The 14406-nt window shown below is 32.9% G+C and overlaps 1 protein-coding gene across 4 annotated transcripts in view; it reads left to right on the top strand.

Moving 5' to 3' along the window:
• Nucleotides 1–14406, top strand: part of LOC107437944 (serine-rich adhesin for platelets) — a 32179-nt gene that overhangs the window by 16424 nt on the left and 1349 nt on the right. For all 4 annotated transcript variants that reach the window (XM_071178509.1, XM_071178510.1, XM_043039136.2 and 1 more), the window contains 7 exons: nucleotides 1122–2240; nucleotides 2311–3186; nucleotides 4241–5998; nucleotides 6570–6668; nucleotides 8267–8449; nucleotides 11540–11719; nucleotides 13904–14074. In XM_071178509.1, coding sequence (XP_071034610.1) covers nucleotides 1122–2240; nucleotides 2311–3186; nucleotides 4241–5998; nucleotides 6570–6668; nucleotides 8267–8449; nucleotides 11540–11719; nucleotides 13904–14074 — 4386 coding nt within the window. The remainder of the gene's footprint in view (nucleotides 1–1121; nucleotides 2241–2310; nucleotides 3187–4240; nucleotides 5999–6569; nucleotides 6669–8266; nucleotides 8450–11539; nucleotides 11720–13903; nucleotides 14075–14406) is intronic.

Genomic DNA, 14406 nt, shown 5'->3' with positions numbered 1-14406 from the left:
ACTTTACGAAATAGCTCAGCCATTTATGATAGCATTTCCAAGTTCCTATATGGTTGAAGCCGGTTTCAGTCACGTAAATTCAATCTTAACTAAGAACAGAAATAAATTAAATGTGGAGTTTCGAGGGGATTTAAGATTAAAATTAACCAATTTTGAACCCAATATAACGAACCTTGCAGAAAAAAAAACACCAGGCACACCCATGTCATTGATTAAGAAGCAATAAATCTGTAGTTACTTTACTTATTATTTCGACTTACTTATAATTATTTGTTATTTCATAAATATTTATATTTCAACATTAATATATTTTTCATAAACTATTGTTACACTATGTACTATTACTTTAATAAATGTTCAAAATCATAAAATAAATGAACAAATACAGTATCTAATAGAGTTTTATTTTAATTAACAGAAAATTACTTTTATGGGGGTCGATGGAGATTTCGAAAAATTATGTAGGGGTCGATGATCAAAAAAGTTTGGCAACCCTTGCGTTATTCACACACATAACAACCAATATGCCTTACCAAAAGGCACGGATTACACTACTCTAAAAAAGATTTTAACACATCATCTGGATAATCAACAATTTTTCCAGGAGCTTTTCAACCACCTCCTCAGCTCGTGAACATCAACAGAACCCCCTAAAAACATCAATTTTATCATCCAACCCAGTGTGTTGCCACCATACAATATTACAAATTAAATTTCCAACCAAAAGTGAAGTATATAAAATTAAAGGTTTATTTTTACTGTCATTACTATAAGTTTTAAGACTCATGCTGCCACCTATTGGCACAAAGATAAATTTAAAAAAAACGAAACTGTAAATGAACTTTTATCAGTACAGTTTCAGAGCTTTTTATTCACTTTACTTTTTTGGGATTTTATGAACTGAAAAATGACAGTTTTCGTGAGAATGACCCATATATATATATATAGATAGATAGATAATTAATTTTTGCACTTTTTTTAGCATTTCAATTAATGTTAGGAAAGTTTTAAACCTAACAACTTAAAATATCATTTATTATCTATCATATACTAATTTGTTTTGTTGTATGATACTCTTAAATAACCAAATCCCTAAATAAATTCCTTTTTCCTCTCCCCAGAAATCATTGAAAAGGATTCTTCCGAATATGATACAATTGATAATTCAGATACTGACGAAAACGATTCATCCGAAGAAGATAATGATTATAGCTTAATTTACCCAAACACAAATTATTCTATGATAGCTGGTCCTCAAACGTTTTCACAACCTCGTGAAATTTATGAAACCCTCATGACACCAGATATGAATAAGACAAAAAATGTCTATAAAAACAATAAACACCATCCCAGACATAATACGACGATGTATCGAAGACGGGGAAAACACCACCCCCACCGAAATAGGTACGGAATTAAACACCGTCGCAGACCATTTGGTAATAGAATGAGGGATGGGAATGATACCGTAAATTACAGACCGCAAATTAAGAGACGACGTAAAAAAATGCATAAAAAATATCCCATGGAGTATGAAACAAATTATAATTCAAAGAATTTAAGCGAAAACCCCGATTGGTATAATTTTGATGAACCTGATGATGATGCGGATCAGTCAATGGGTTTCAACAATACCTATAATAACTTGCTGTCCTTCCTAAAGCCAGGGTCTTCCTTAAGAACTCCGTCACCGTTGAGTTCAAGTGAAAAACCTGAATCGTACGATTTTGATAAAATTGATAAAGATTATGGTCAGATAATCGGAAGTGCGCGGGAACCTGATGATGGTGATAATAACTCAAGACCCAAACCAGATGAGTTATTAAAAGCATCAAATGATGATTCAAACGAAAATTACCGACATCGTGATAAAGATCAGTCAATGGGATTTAACAATACGTATAATAATTTGCTATCATTCTTAAAGTCTGCCTTTGGGTCGTCCTTAACAACTCCGTCACCTTTGTATTCAAGTCAGAAACCTGAATCGTACGATTTTGATAAAACTGATAAAGATTATAGTCAGATAATCGGAAGTGCGCGGGAACCTAATGATAGTGATAATAATTCAAAACCCAAACCAGATGAGCTATTAAAAGCATCAAATGATAACCACTCAGACGATGGTACGGATCAGTCTACGGGATTCGACAGTACCTACAATAAGTTGCTCTCCTTCCTAAAGTCAGCATTTGGATCTTCTGCAACAACCTCTTCTCCACCTACTTCGACTCTTGAAGGTAATAGAATGTTTACTTAGCTTAAAAGTTTGTTATAACTCCATTTATAACATCCTTTTTCTTTTATCAGAAATCAGTGGAGTTTATGATGAAGCAGATGATGGAATAGATGAAACATCTAAACAGTTTGAAACGACAATGAAGTGGGGTTTGGGCATGCAGACATCCACCGAAATGACATCCTATCATACACCTTCGTCTTCTCTAGAGTTACCTACAATAACTCAAACAGAATTCATAACTACGGATGCGTCAACAATATCATTAGCCAGGACAACGGTACCAGAAAATACATTGCAAACTTCGAACATCCCTGCAATGTTTGAGTCACAACAGACTACAACTTTGAGTTTTCTTGACAGTGCCGATATTCCTTCACCATCAGGTGAATCAGATGGTGGCGACAATAGTACCAATAGTCTGTTGAATTTTCTCAAGAACTTATTCGGTGGATTGAGAAACAATTCCCACAACAGTTCTAGTCCAGATATAAACGAAACAATAGATGAGATTAACGATGAGGAAAGATCTAAAAATCGTACCGATATTCCTTCCCCATCAATCGAATCAGATGACGGCGACAATAGTACCAGTAGTCTGTTGAATTATTTCAAGAACTTGTTTGGTGGATTGAGAAGGAATTCCTACAACAGTTCTAGTCCAGACATAAATGAAGCAATAGATGAGATTATCGATGAGGAAAGATCTAAAAATCGTACCGTACTTCGTCGTAAAAATAATTTTCCGAAGCGAAGAAAAATGAGACGAAGAAAAAAAGGCCACTTACATAAACGTCCGAATAATATGAATCTTCCAACAGAATCTACTGATGACTCATTTAACGAACCAGATTTTTCAAGCTTTGATAAATACTTATCTAACAAATTGTCAGAGTTTCGGCCAAAAGACTCCAGCTCGTCAATTACAGAACTAATAAATACAGAAGGTAACTAAATCTTTTGTTTGAGTTAGTTGTATCAATATTCGGAAGAATGAGCTTTAATACTGTGTAATTTAATATGATTTTCATATATTTCTGAGGAGCAAAACTATTTTCAAACACATTATTTTTTTAATTAGTTTTTAACAGATTCCATAAGATATTAAATTGTTAGTGTAAAATATTATAATATAATCAAATTATATCATATATATCCGGAATGGTTACTGTCCTTTATTTAGAATTAGGTATTATAGCAATTGCAGTGATAGCCATTGATTTGTACATATATTTGTCTTTTAAAGACATTTATCTACAAGTATTTGAACGTAGCTGCAACTAAAATGAGATTTCAAAATATGTCGTTCTTTAAAATAAAAATATCAATTTCTGATAGTTAATTTGTACGAGTTTTAAAAAGAGAGTCAGTTACTAAGCCATGTTTGGTTTTTAGGTAGTCAAAAATTGCAAACACCATTTTTTTAACTAACGTCAATACAGTGAATATTTTACCATATATTAAATATTTAAATTATTAATTATTTAAATCAGGTTTAGATATATATTCATATAATTTAAGAAACCTTAACTTTTGTTATCTAGTAGTAAGTAGTAAAATACAATTGTTAGTGTATTTTATTTCTGAAGCGATTTAATTCCTTATCAATAAAAATTTCATTTCAACATATGATTTTTTTAAATCTCCTCGGAAGCTTGGTGGGTATTTAAATTGGGTGGTATTAAATATATACTACTTACGTATTAGATTTTCGTTAACTTTGATTTGTTTTCTAATTTCCTTCGTTGTCAAAGAATCACTAATATTTTTCTGAAGACAAAATCATTTGATCCGCAAGCTAATTGTTATTAAATGGCGATGCTTATAAGTAGTAATTCATCTACTTTTTTCCACTTAACCTTCCTGCTTTGTAAGTATAAATAATTTAATGTGAAATTACTCTAATGGCATAAGTTTTAATGTTAAGTAAGTTTTCACAGCTTTTATGTCATCAAAAGGCATACATCAAATATTAATCGTGCTTATAACATCTATTTACAGAGCCTTATACATCAACATTATTGATAACCCAATCAAGTGACATTGACACACAAAAATCTACTACGGAACTACAATTGACCCAAAGTGAGTTGACAATTATTCCAAGCACTCCAATGTTGGTGCCTTCCTCTACAGAAATATCTTCTACATCTGAAAAGACATTTTCAACATTTCCTGAAAAAATATATACTACTCCAGAGGCATATACTGAAATGCCTTCAACATCTACATTGATGCCTACAATTTCCACAATGAAACCTTCATCTTCTTCTCAAATACCCTCAACTTCTACTTCAATGTCTACTGAAACACTTATATCCACTCCCGTCGAAATACTGTCAACAACTACAATAGAAACACCATCGACATCTACAGAAGGAATGCCATCAACTACTACAGAAATAGAATCCACTGTAACTGAAATGCCTGTAACAACAATGACAGTTTTAACGACTTCTACAATGTTACCTTCATCTACTGAAACAATTTCTAGCTCTACAGGAATATTTTCTACATCTATGAAACCTACAGAGACAAGTCTTGCACCAATTGAAACTACGGAGAGTGCAAAATCTTCTGCAGTAATAACTTCAGAATCTACAGAGATCCCTTCAACATCTCCAGAAATGCTTTCTACACCTACGAAACTTCCAGAGACAACAACTTCCCCTGTTGAAACATCTACAGGAACTGAAACATTATCAACTGCAGTTACTTCAGAATCAACAGACATCCCATCAACAACTCCAGAAATGATTGCCGCTGTGACGCCTTCGTCTCCAACTGAAATTTCTCCATCTACGCAAGTACCTTCAACGATTCCAGAAATGATTTCACAATCTGAAACACCTTCTACAGAAACACCAATAACTTCAACGCAAATATCTTTAACTTCTCAAAGTGAGCAAACATCGTTGAAAACAGAATTAACCTCAACAGAAATACCAATAACTACAACTCCAATATCTTTAACTTCTCAAAGTGAGCAAACATCCTCTGAAACAGAGTTAACCTCAACAGAAACACCAATAACTTCAACGCAAATATCTTTAACTTCTCAAAGTGAGCAAACATCCTTGGAAACAGAATTAACCTCAACAGAAATATACATAACTACAACACAAATGTATTTAACTTCTCAAAGTGAGCAAACATCCTCGAAAACAGAATTAACCTCAACCGAATCACTTTCTACTTCCGAGGCATCAAGTTTTTCTACCCAGCCCATTCTTAGCTCAACGGCAGAAATTACAACTGCCTCAGAAATACATTTAAGTTCTACAGAAAGTCTGACAATACCTCCAGCTACTGATGCCTCTTTGACATCAACTGAAAATCCTTTAAGTTCTACTGAAGTGCCAGCATCTTCAACAGAATTGCTGATTGAAACTACTTCTGCAGAACCAATATCAACTGAAACACTTTTGTCGTCTTCTCAAACAACAGTTTCTCCAACTATCTTATTAAGCACTACTGAATCATCTCCCACCTTGACCGAATCAATACAAACCTCTTCAGAGAAATCTTCGACTTCTGCTGTTTCAGATGAATCTTTAATGGATCTTACTACTTCCACAACAGTCAGTGAAAGCATAACTCCAGATCATCAAACCTCAACGGCATTTGAAAGTATTACAACAGAAACCATGGCAGATTTAACAAGTAGTGTTCATGATGCTGCTACAACAGAAATGGCAAGCACTAAAGAAGAAAATGATGCACAAAAACTGACAACTGCGGGTTTGGTATCCACTAATGGTAAGTAAATTTTCTTTAATCTAAACATTTACACACGTTATCGAAAGAAAATTATTAGTTTTTATTTTTAAAGTCTATTAAAATCGCACAACACAAAAGTTTCAAAGCTAATTTAATATTGAGAAAGATATTGGTACGTTTAAATATAAAACGGAAACAATATTTTTATGAAAAACATTTTGACAGTTCATTGAAAAAGTCCCGGCCGTCAATGCTAGGCTGATGCAAATGTGCAACAGAGTCATTTATAACAAATTCAGCTTTATAATTAACAATTTGTGTTCTTATATAGAATCAAACTCGCTAGAAATTTAATAAAATGTAATTTAAAAATAGAAACGCTTATCCACACACTTCAAAGTCAAGGGCAACAATGACAGCATCCATGTCGGTGATGTTGCCCTGTTACAAAAATAAGGAGTGAAACGTCTCTCTCTACCCAAATTACCGAATCAGTTAATTTCAACGATAAGAATTTCTTTATGGTGGTCCTTTTTTGAATTTCTCAAATTTTCAAAATAAAAAAAATAGCTTCTAATTCACCATATAATTATGACTACTTATAATCTAGGGGAAATAACTGAAATGCCAAAAGTTAGTGGGAATTCAACATCTGATATGGATGAAGATGAAGGAGAAAACTTTCCTGTTACAGCCATTCCTCCCCCAGGTTTGTTATATACGATTCAGTGTTTTTTCAGCATTTGAAACTTATAAAAAAATTTTTGGTTTTTTTATAATTATGTTCTCTTTTTGCAGTGTTAAAGTGCTGATAACATTTGGGTACAAATTTCTGTTACCTTCGTGCAAATATTGCCCAATTTGAGTATCGGGATTTCAATTATAAATAAATTTTGCTCCTAATGGGACTACAGATTTTTTTAAATGACGTTTTTAGTCTATTTTTGTCAAAATGTACCAGTTTAAAAACATTATGTATAATGGGGGGTTGTGTAAAAATTGAGATAGGCTACTATGGGAGTTTGGTTGGGCACATCATCAGGATTAAAATTGCATAGAAACTCAAGTTCGGAAATCTCGTTATACGCGCGGCTATGATTGCTTCCCTAATATTCGTCCAGAAGCTAACAGAGAAACAATTCATAATATGAAAGTGCTATTAGCGGCGCATGATGACATTTCCAGTCATGGGCTTCTATGCAATTTTAATCCCAATGATATGACCTAATTTCCCTAGAAGTTTGTTGCAACTTTTACATGATCCCCCGTGACATATGACATTTTTAAACATTCATATTTCGACAAAAAAATAGAATAAAATGCCTTTTTAAAAAACACTGGAGCTTAGAGAAAGAAATTGTTCGCAAATTTTATATCAGCAATACAAAAGTATCTAAAATCTGTTAAAAAAATCTCCTGCAACAGAAAAGAAGAAAAAAATTCCTTGATGTAATTGATTTGATCATCAATTATCCTATCATCTGAAATTATCGAAATTTCATTTACTTAATTTCCCTTATTTCTATTTCCTTGGAGTCCTAATTTTTTTTTTCTAAATCGAAAAATTTCCCTTGCATTTTTAATTTTTCTTTCTTAAAAATTTATTTATAATATTTAGGAGATTAAAAATTTATGAAATATTTATAAATAAAACTAATAAGTAAAGCAACTTAAAACAATTTTAAAAAATTTCCATAGTGAGTTATTGTTTTTATCAACAATATTCTTAGAAACAGCTGTATGGAAATAATATTTCACTGTCGCAGTTTAAAAACAGAAATGTTGAGTTCAATGGTAATTAATTTCGTGACAGATTTATTGTCTCAATCTAGTACAATTGCTTTTTTTCTGTTTTAACATGTTTCCAACATTTGGCTTCAATTTGTTACTGCTACAAGCGGATTATTTTTATAAAACTTTTCATAAAAGCAAAATACTTAAATACTTTTGTATTCTGCTTCACTAAAAAGTACCGGAACGTCGTATCAGTGTGTGCCGACCCATTACCCCCTCTCCACAGCATTATATGGTGACTAATGTTATATTTACATTGAAAAATCTAGGATTAAAAATTGCTTACTTTTTTTAAAGTCATGCCGATTTAAACTTACCTTGGAATTTGCTCAAAAATTCCGAAGCACAATTTAAAAGTACTTTCTGGTTCTTGAACAGTACGATTGAAGTTTGATTATCAAAATAGCATCTCAAGTGCCATACTTTTACTTGTGTTTGTTGAATTTAGCTTCATAGAAATAGAAAAAAAAATATTTTACTAATCTTGTATGTATGTTGTGAATCCTTATTTAGGAGTTAAGTGCAAAGTTAATGAGACTTATTACAGTTGTGTACCACATTGCCAGCACACTTGCTTCAACTTTGATAGTGATGTGCCTTGTTTACCGAACTTTTGTGAACCCGGATGTTTCTGTAGTCCTGGACTCGTTATTGATGAAAATGGAAACTGTGTTGATGTCAAAGATTGTTTTCAACGTAAGTAAACGGAATCAGGGACCGATTTTACAAAAACAGAGTAGGGGAGAGTGGGGTCAATTGTAACAGGGTACGATTATAACAGAGAAAAATTTCAAGTGTCGGGTTCTAGATTTGGTTCCTAGGTGGCGCACTAGGATTGTTTAATAAATCTACATGTACACCCCTGCTGGCAACCATTTTTATGTACTTTTGAAAGAGTTACATCACAAAAGATATTTTCACGCTACGGAAGTATTTTTTTTTGCTATTAGAATATTATATTGTAACAAAGTAATTTTGTTTGAACAAATAAAAATTATTAACCGAATATGTAAGAGGACACCTTAATTAACATTTCAACAAAAATATTAGTTTTGTTAATTAACTAGCATTGTTTTTAACAAATGAAGCTGAAATGGCGTCTTGGGGACGATTGTAACAATAAGTAAAGGGACGATTGTAACAGCTGAAAATAAATAATCTTATGTTTACAAACCATTACTTAACTCTTTAAGAACCACCAATAGTTTCCTATATCATTTATATTATGTTGCATGTGCATTATTTTATTTGTCACCTTTCACAGCATAAATTAAAATTTTTAACCCCTTAAAGTTAAAAGTTTAACCCTTTAGGTCTCTGCTCATTATTATTTTTACTCCTAAAATATCACTACTATTTTGATCAATAAAAAAATATATCACAACTATGATAATATGTATAATTAACTATGTTTTAATTGAATTTATGAACTGTTACAATTGACCCCGTACGTGGGAACAATTGTAACGAGTGCACGACTGTCAAAAATTTTTAATAACTAGTATAATAACATTTAAAATAAGGTATTTATTTTTTTTCTAGTAGAGGATAGTCTACTTTACTCGTCTGTCAATTAATACTAATAATATATTGGAATTTTTGTTAGTTAAAAATAGTTAAGTAAAAAATGTTACAATTGACCCTACTATTTATTTAAAAATTCAAATTGTTTAAAGATTTTTTTAATTAAATTTTGTTTTTGATTTTTTTTAATAGTTAACTGTAATTTGGCTATATATCTATTGGACTTTGAAACCTGGGACATGTGCTTCAAATGACCTTTCGTAAATTAGTCTCTGAACTGAATAATAACTGATAAAACAGAGCGAATCCGATATTTTTTAAATCATAAAAATTACAAATCTTGAATCAAAAAAAATTTCACAATCAATTCAAGTTGTACAAAAAGTTTTTAAAAAAAAAGAAGCGATAATAGATAATAAAAAATAAACAAAAATGAACAACTAATCTAAAAAATTAAAATTGGTAAATTGTAAAAATTAATTGACATCTAAATTGTGAAGAAAAAAAAATCTATATTTAGAAACTTTTGCTTCCTGAATATAAATAAGGAAGAAATTCATAAATAATAAAGTTGTACCTATATAACGTGTACTTGTATACTTGTAACTCTTATAGAGATGCTTACTGTCTCTGAAGTGAAAATAATTTTCAGAACTTGAGTGAAAAAACAGGGGGAGGGGGATTGATATTTCTCAAGCTTCTGTAATCTTAAAAAAAAAACTTTAAATATCGCTATTTACATAAAAATAAAATAATTCGTGTTTAAAAATATTCAAATGTTGATGCATTTGTTTTTCCGAAGAAAATCTGACATCCTGACAAAGAACGGTTTGATTTTGAATCAATTATGCTTTGCCAATGAAATCAGTTAGTACTTAACCTTTCTACGCTACAAGGTAAAAATATAACGAGTTGTCTATTTGATTCTGGTTTATTCTTGACTTACAGAATAAGTATCACTATTTACCTGCTGGTAAACAGTGTTGATAAGGACGTACCTAATCCTACTACCTCGTCTTATTTCAGTTTTCCCACTTTTTTATAGCGTGCATTAACTAAGTCGTATTGGCTCAGGTGAGAGAGAGAGAGCTCATCTCCTTATGAGGTGACCCGGGTTGACGCAAATGAGAGTTAGTTCCATCAAAAAGTCCTCTACGAAGGCAAATTTTTTCCCAATGCTTGACCCAGGAGTTCCCCTGTCTTCTGGATTGTGATCAAGATCACTAGGAGTTAAACATTGGTAGTCGTAAACTTAAAATAGGGTCAGCTGTTCAACAACGATGATAAGATAACAGGATGCGTAGCCAAATTATTCAACAAAAAATAAGCACCTTTTAAGCACTTTTCAAGCACTCAAAAAATATTTTTAAGCACATAAAAAAAATATCTTAATTAGGCAGGGTTGGAAAGTTTTTGACAATTGACGGTTTTATCTTGTTTTAACCGTCAAGCCAAAAAAAAAAAAAAAAAAAATTTTTGACATTGTTTTTGACAATTGTCAAAAATCATGAAATTTTGAATCATGTATAACGAATGGCGTTTTCATACGCTACGGACTGACAATAAGCTAAAATAGATTGGGATTGAATTAATTGTGAAAACGTTGAATAAAACTATGTGAGCTGTGTCTTTTTGCATAATTCGTAGCCAAAATCAACATGGTAGAGGAAAAGTATCATTTTGAAAAAGGGAAAATTAAGCACTTCTCAAAAACACCCAATGAAAAAAGCACCTTCTAGAGCTTTTAAAAAACGAAAATCGAAAATAAGCGCCTTCTTAACTTATTGTTCGGAAATATCTTAAGCTATTGTTACAGATGAATTTGGCCCCCTCCCCCCCCCGTTTACATTGTAAACTGTTACTTTTTAATGAAGGTATAACAAGTAATTCTACAGGAATGGTTTTCAAACTGTGCTAAGGTTGAAAACCATATTGTTTTACAACAATATCGCATATGAAAGTATAAAATTTTTAAATACTTGTACTTAAGAATTAGTAGCCCATGATTTAGCAAAACATGTTTTTAATTGCTTATCTCATCAAAATAATGATTAACTTTAATTGGTATCATAAGGATTAATTGGATAATGTTGCTGCTCGAGTCCAACTCATGATATCTTAAATTTTCCACAATCAATCAATTTTCTCCAGTATTTATACTTATACAAAGCACATCTTAAAAACGCTACGCACCCTGGATAAGATAAGCTTGTATTAACATTTATTATTCACGTAAACAACAAGATTAATTTCTTTCTCCAGAGGCTTGTGGAATCGATGAAGAATGGTGGGATTGCAAACCTGAGTGTCACAACACATGTGAGAATTACGCAAGAGCAGAAGCATGTGAAGACACGGTGTGTAATGAAGGATGTTTCTGCCGAGAGGGTTACATTAGAGATGTAGATGGAAGCTGCGTGGACCCTGAAGAATGTGCTGAACGTAAAAATATTTTTTTTCACATTTTTCTTTCGTTTCAGGCCTGATGTAAATAAAATTTATTTAAAAAATATATATATTGCTAGAAATAGCGTTAAAAAATTAATCAATTTTTGAACTAGTTTTCGAAAAAAAAATTTTAATATTCGTGAATTTTCAAAAAAATTAATTATGTTAATTAAATGTTAGCTATAATTTAATTATACAATTAGTTATTTTTAACTAGTTCAATAAGCCATCTGAGTCAACCAAACAAAAATAATATAGTTGACCTGCCCTTAAGTAAATTATTATTTCATTTATTAATTTGCAATTGCATTCATCAATGAAATATTATAAATTTATTAATTTTAATTTAGTATTTTCCGCATTTTTATTGTACATATTTTCTTTAATTTTTTAATGAACGTAAGACTAATTACTATTTAGAATTATTATTAGTCTTGTTATCTAAATGTGTCAATTTTATTACTCTCAATTTATCGACAAAAGATATAACGATAACGATTATGTTTCATGAAGACTTGGCATGACAGAAAGCCCTTCATTAGCAAGAAAAATAAAAATTAAAAAATATATATACTACCCTGCTGGCCACCCAAATTGCAACACCAAGAAAGACAAGAGATATTACAACAAAATTTATTTTGTAGATAACATGTTGACCAAGTATCAAATGATTAAATTTGTAGACTTCTGTGAAGTGTGGTTCCTGCTAAAATCAGTAGCCAGAGTAGCCGCCATTGTTGGAGATCACAGCTGCCACTCGCCTCGGCATTGATTCAAAGAGACTTTGGATGTGTTCTTGGGGTACAGTAAATCACGCAGCTTCCACACGTTGCCAAAGTTGAACTGGTGTGGCAGCTGGGGATGTAATCTGGGTCAATCATTAAACAATCAAGGGCCATATGTTTTCTATCGGCGAAAGATCCGGAGAGCGAGCTGGCCAGGGAAGCAATTCAATCTGGCGATTGACGAAGAACCCTTGGACAATGCGTGCCACGTGTGATCGCGCATTATCTTGTTAAAATATGGCTCTGGGCAGCTCTGGAGGTAAGGAAGGACAACTGGCTCCAGCTGTAGCGCTGGCTGTTTAAAGTACCGGCAATGCGTACTAGAGGAGTGCGAGAGTGATCATACCATAATACCCGGTGCAGGACCAGTATGGCGGTGCATAAAGCAGCTGTTCAGCATCCTCTCTCCACGGTGTCTCTAGACTCGAATGTGACCATCGTGGTGTTGCAGACAGAAGCGTGACTAGTCAGTAAAGACAATTTCATTCTATTCTGTCGTCCACATCCTTCTTTCATCGCACCATTGGCGGCTGAGACGTCTATGGTTCTGCGTCAAGGGTAGACGAAGCAATGGACGTCTTTCGGACAGACCACTCTGCTGTTAACGGCGTCGAATGGTACGTGCAGACACTGGATGATGCGTTACAGACTGAATGTGCTGTGCTATGGTTTGTGATGTGACTGAGCGATCAGTCACTGCCATGTGCACAATTCGCCTGTCATCGCGTGAAGTGGTGCACAGAGGTGGATGCAATCGAACACGTCGGTCCGTCGTTCCCTCCTGCATCCAACGATCACATATCCGCAATACAGTTGTTTGATTTCGTCCAACACGACTACTGATTTCCCTAAAAGATAATCCACAATCTCGGTAGGCCACTATCCTTCCTCTGTCGAACTCGGATACTTGATCAAAAGATGATCGCTTTTTTCTACGAGGCATAATTGATCGTTTTTTGAGAAAACCACAATTACCGAACTTGAAATCGTCGAAATCTCCAAGCCTTAAATAGCGCTTTGAAGTGGGGCCACAGAAACGCGTAATGTGCAACTGCGCTGAAATTCTCATCACTTGCATATCTCACCTTCGCTAATGCATGTTGTAAATTTCATGTTATTTGCATGCTTCCTTCAGGGTGCTGCATTTACGGTGGCCAGCAGTGTACTAATCTCCAATGAATAAATAATGAACAAAATAAAATTCACTTAAATTCACTGAATTTAAAAGAAAAAGCAAGAAATTCTTACGCTAGTAATAAGATTGTTTAGTTATGATCAGAAAATTTTTAAGTAGTAGAAAATAAAAATTTATTAAGTAACAGAAAATAAATTCAACGCATTTCAAGTTTGAATGCATTATGCAAATGTTTAATCGAGATATTTTTTCCTTCAGCTGTTTGTTTAGACCACGAAGAAGAAACGGATTGCATGAGCCCATGCAATAGATGTACTGCAAACTGCCATTCTTGCAAGTTTTTCATGTGCCGCTCAGGTTGTGATTGCAGAGATGGTTACAAAAGAGATGACAAAGGCGTGTGCATCCAGGCTGCCCTATGTCCGAAATGTAAGTAGCGGAAGTCATCAAAGAATACACATCCATAAATACAATCCATGAATACATTCCAAATAAAAACCCACAAATATATTCCATGACACATACCAAATACACATCCTTGAATACATTCCATAATTCATTCCACGATACACTACATCAAAGAATTCAACCATTTTTCTATCATTTTTCAAATAGAATGTTGTTTGCCAATTTTTTCCCTGTGTAAAACAATACATTTGACAATTGACAATATTTCCCAATGCATGGAACTTAAATGTATAATCTGTTTTTGTACAAAACTCTCCTCGAGAACAGTGGTTGTGACTATTGTTAAAAGGTTT

The sequence above is a fragment of the Parasteatoda tepidariorum genome, chromosome 3 (assembly GCF_043381705.1).
Source record: "Parasteatoda tepidariorum isolate YZ-2023 chromosome 3, CAS_Ptep_4.0, whole genome shotgun sequence".
Lineage (NCBI taxonomy): Eukaryota > Metazoa > Arthropoda > Arachnida > Araneae > Theridiidae > Parasteatoda > Parasteatoda tepidariorum.
The sequence above is the reverse complement of the archived record's forward strand: the minus strand, read 5'-3'. Positions and strand labels throughout refer to the sequence as shown.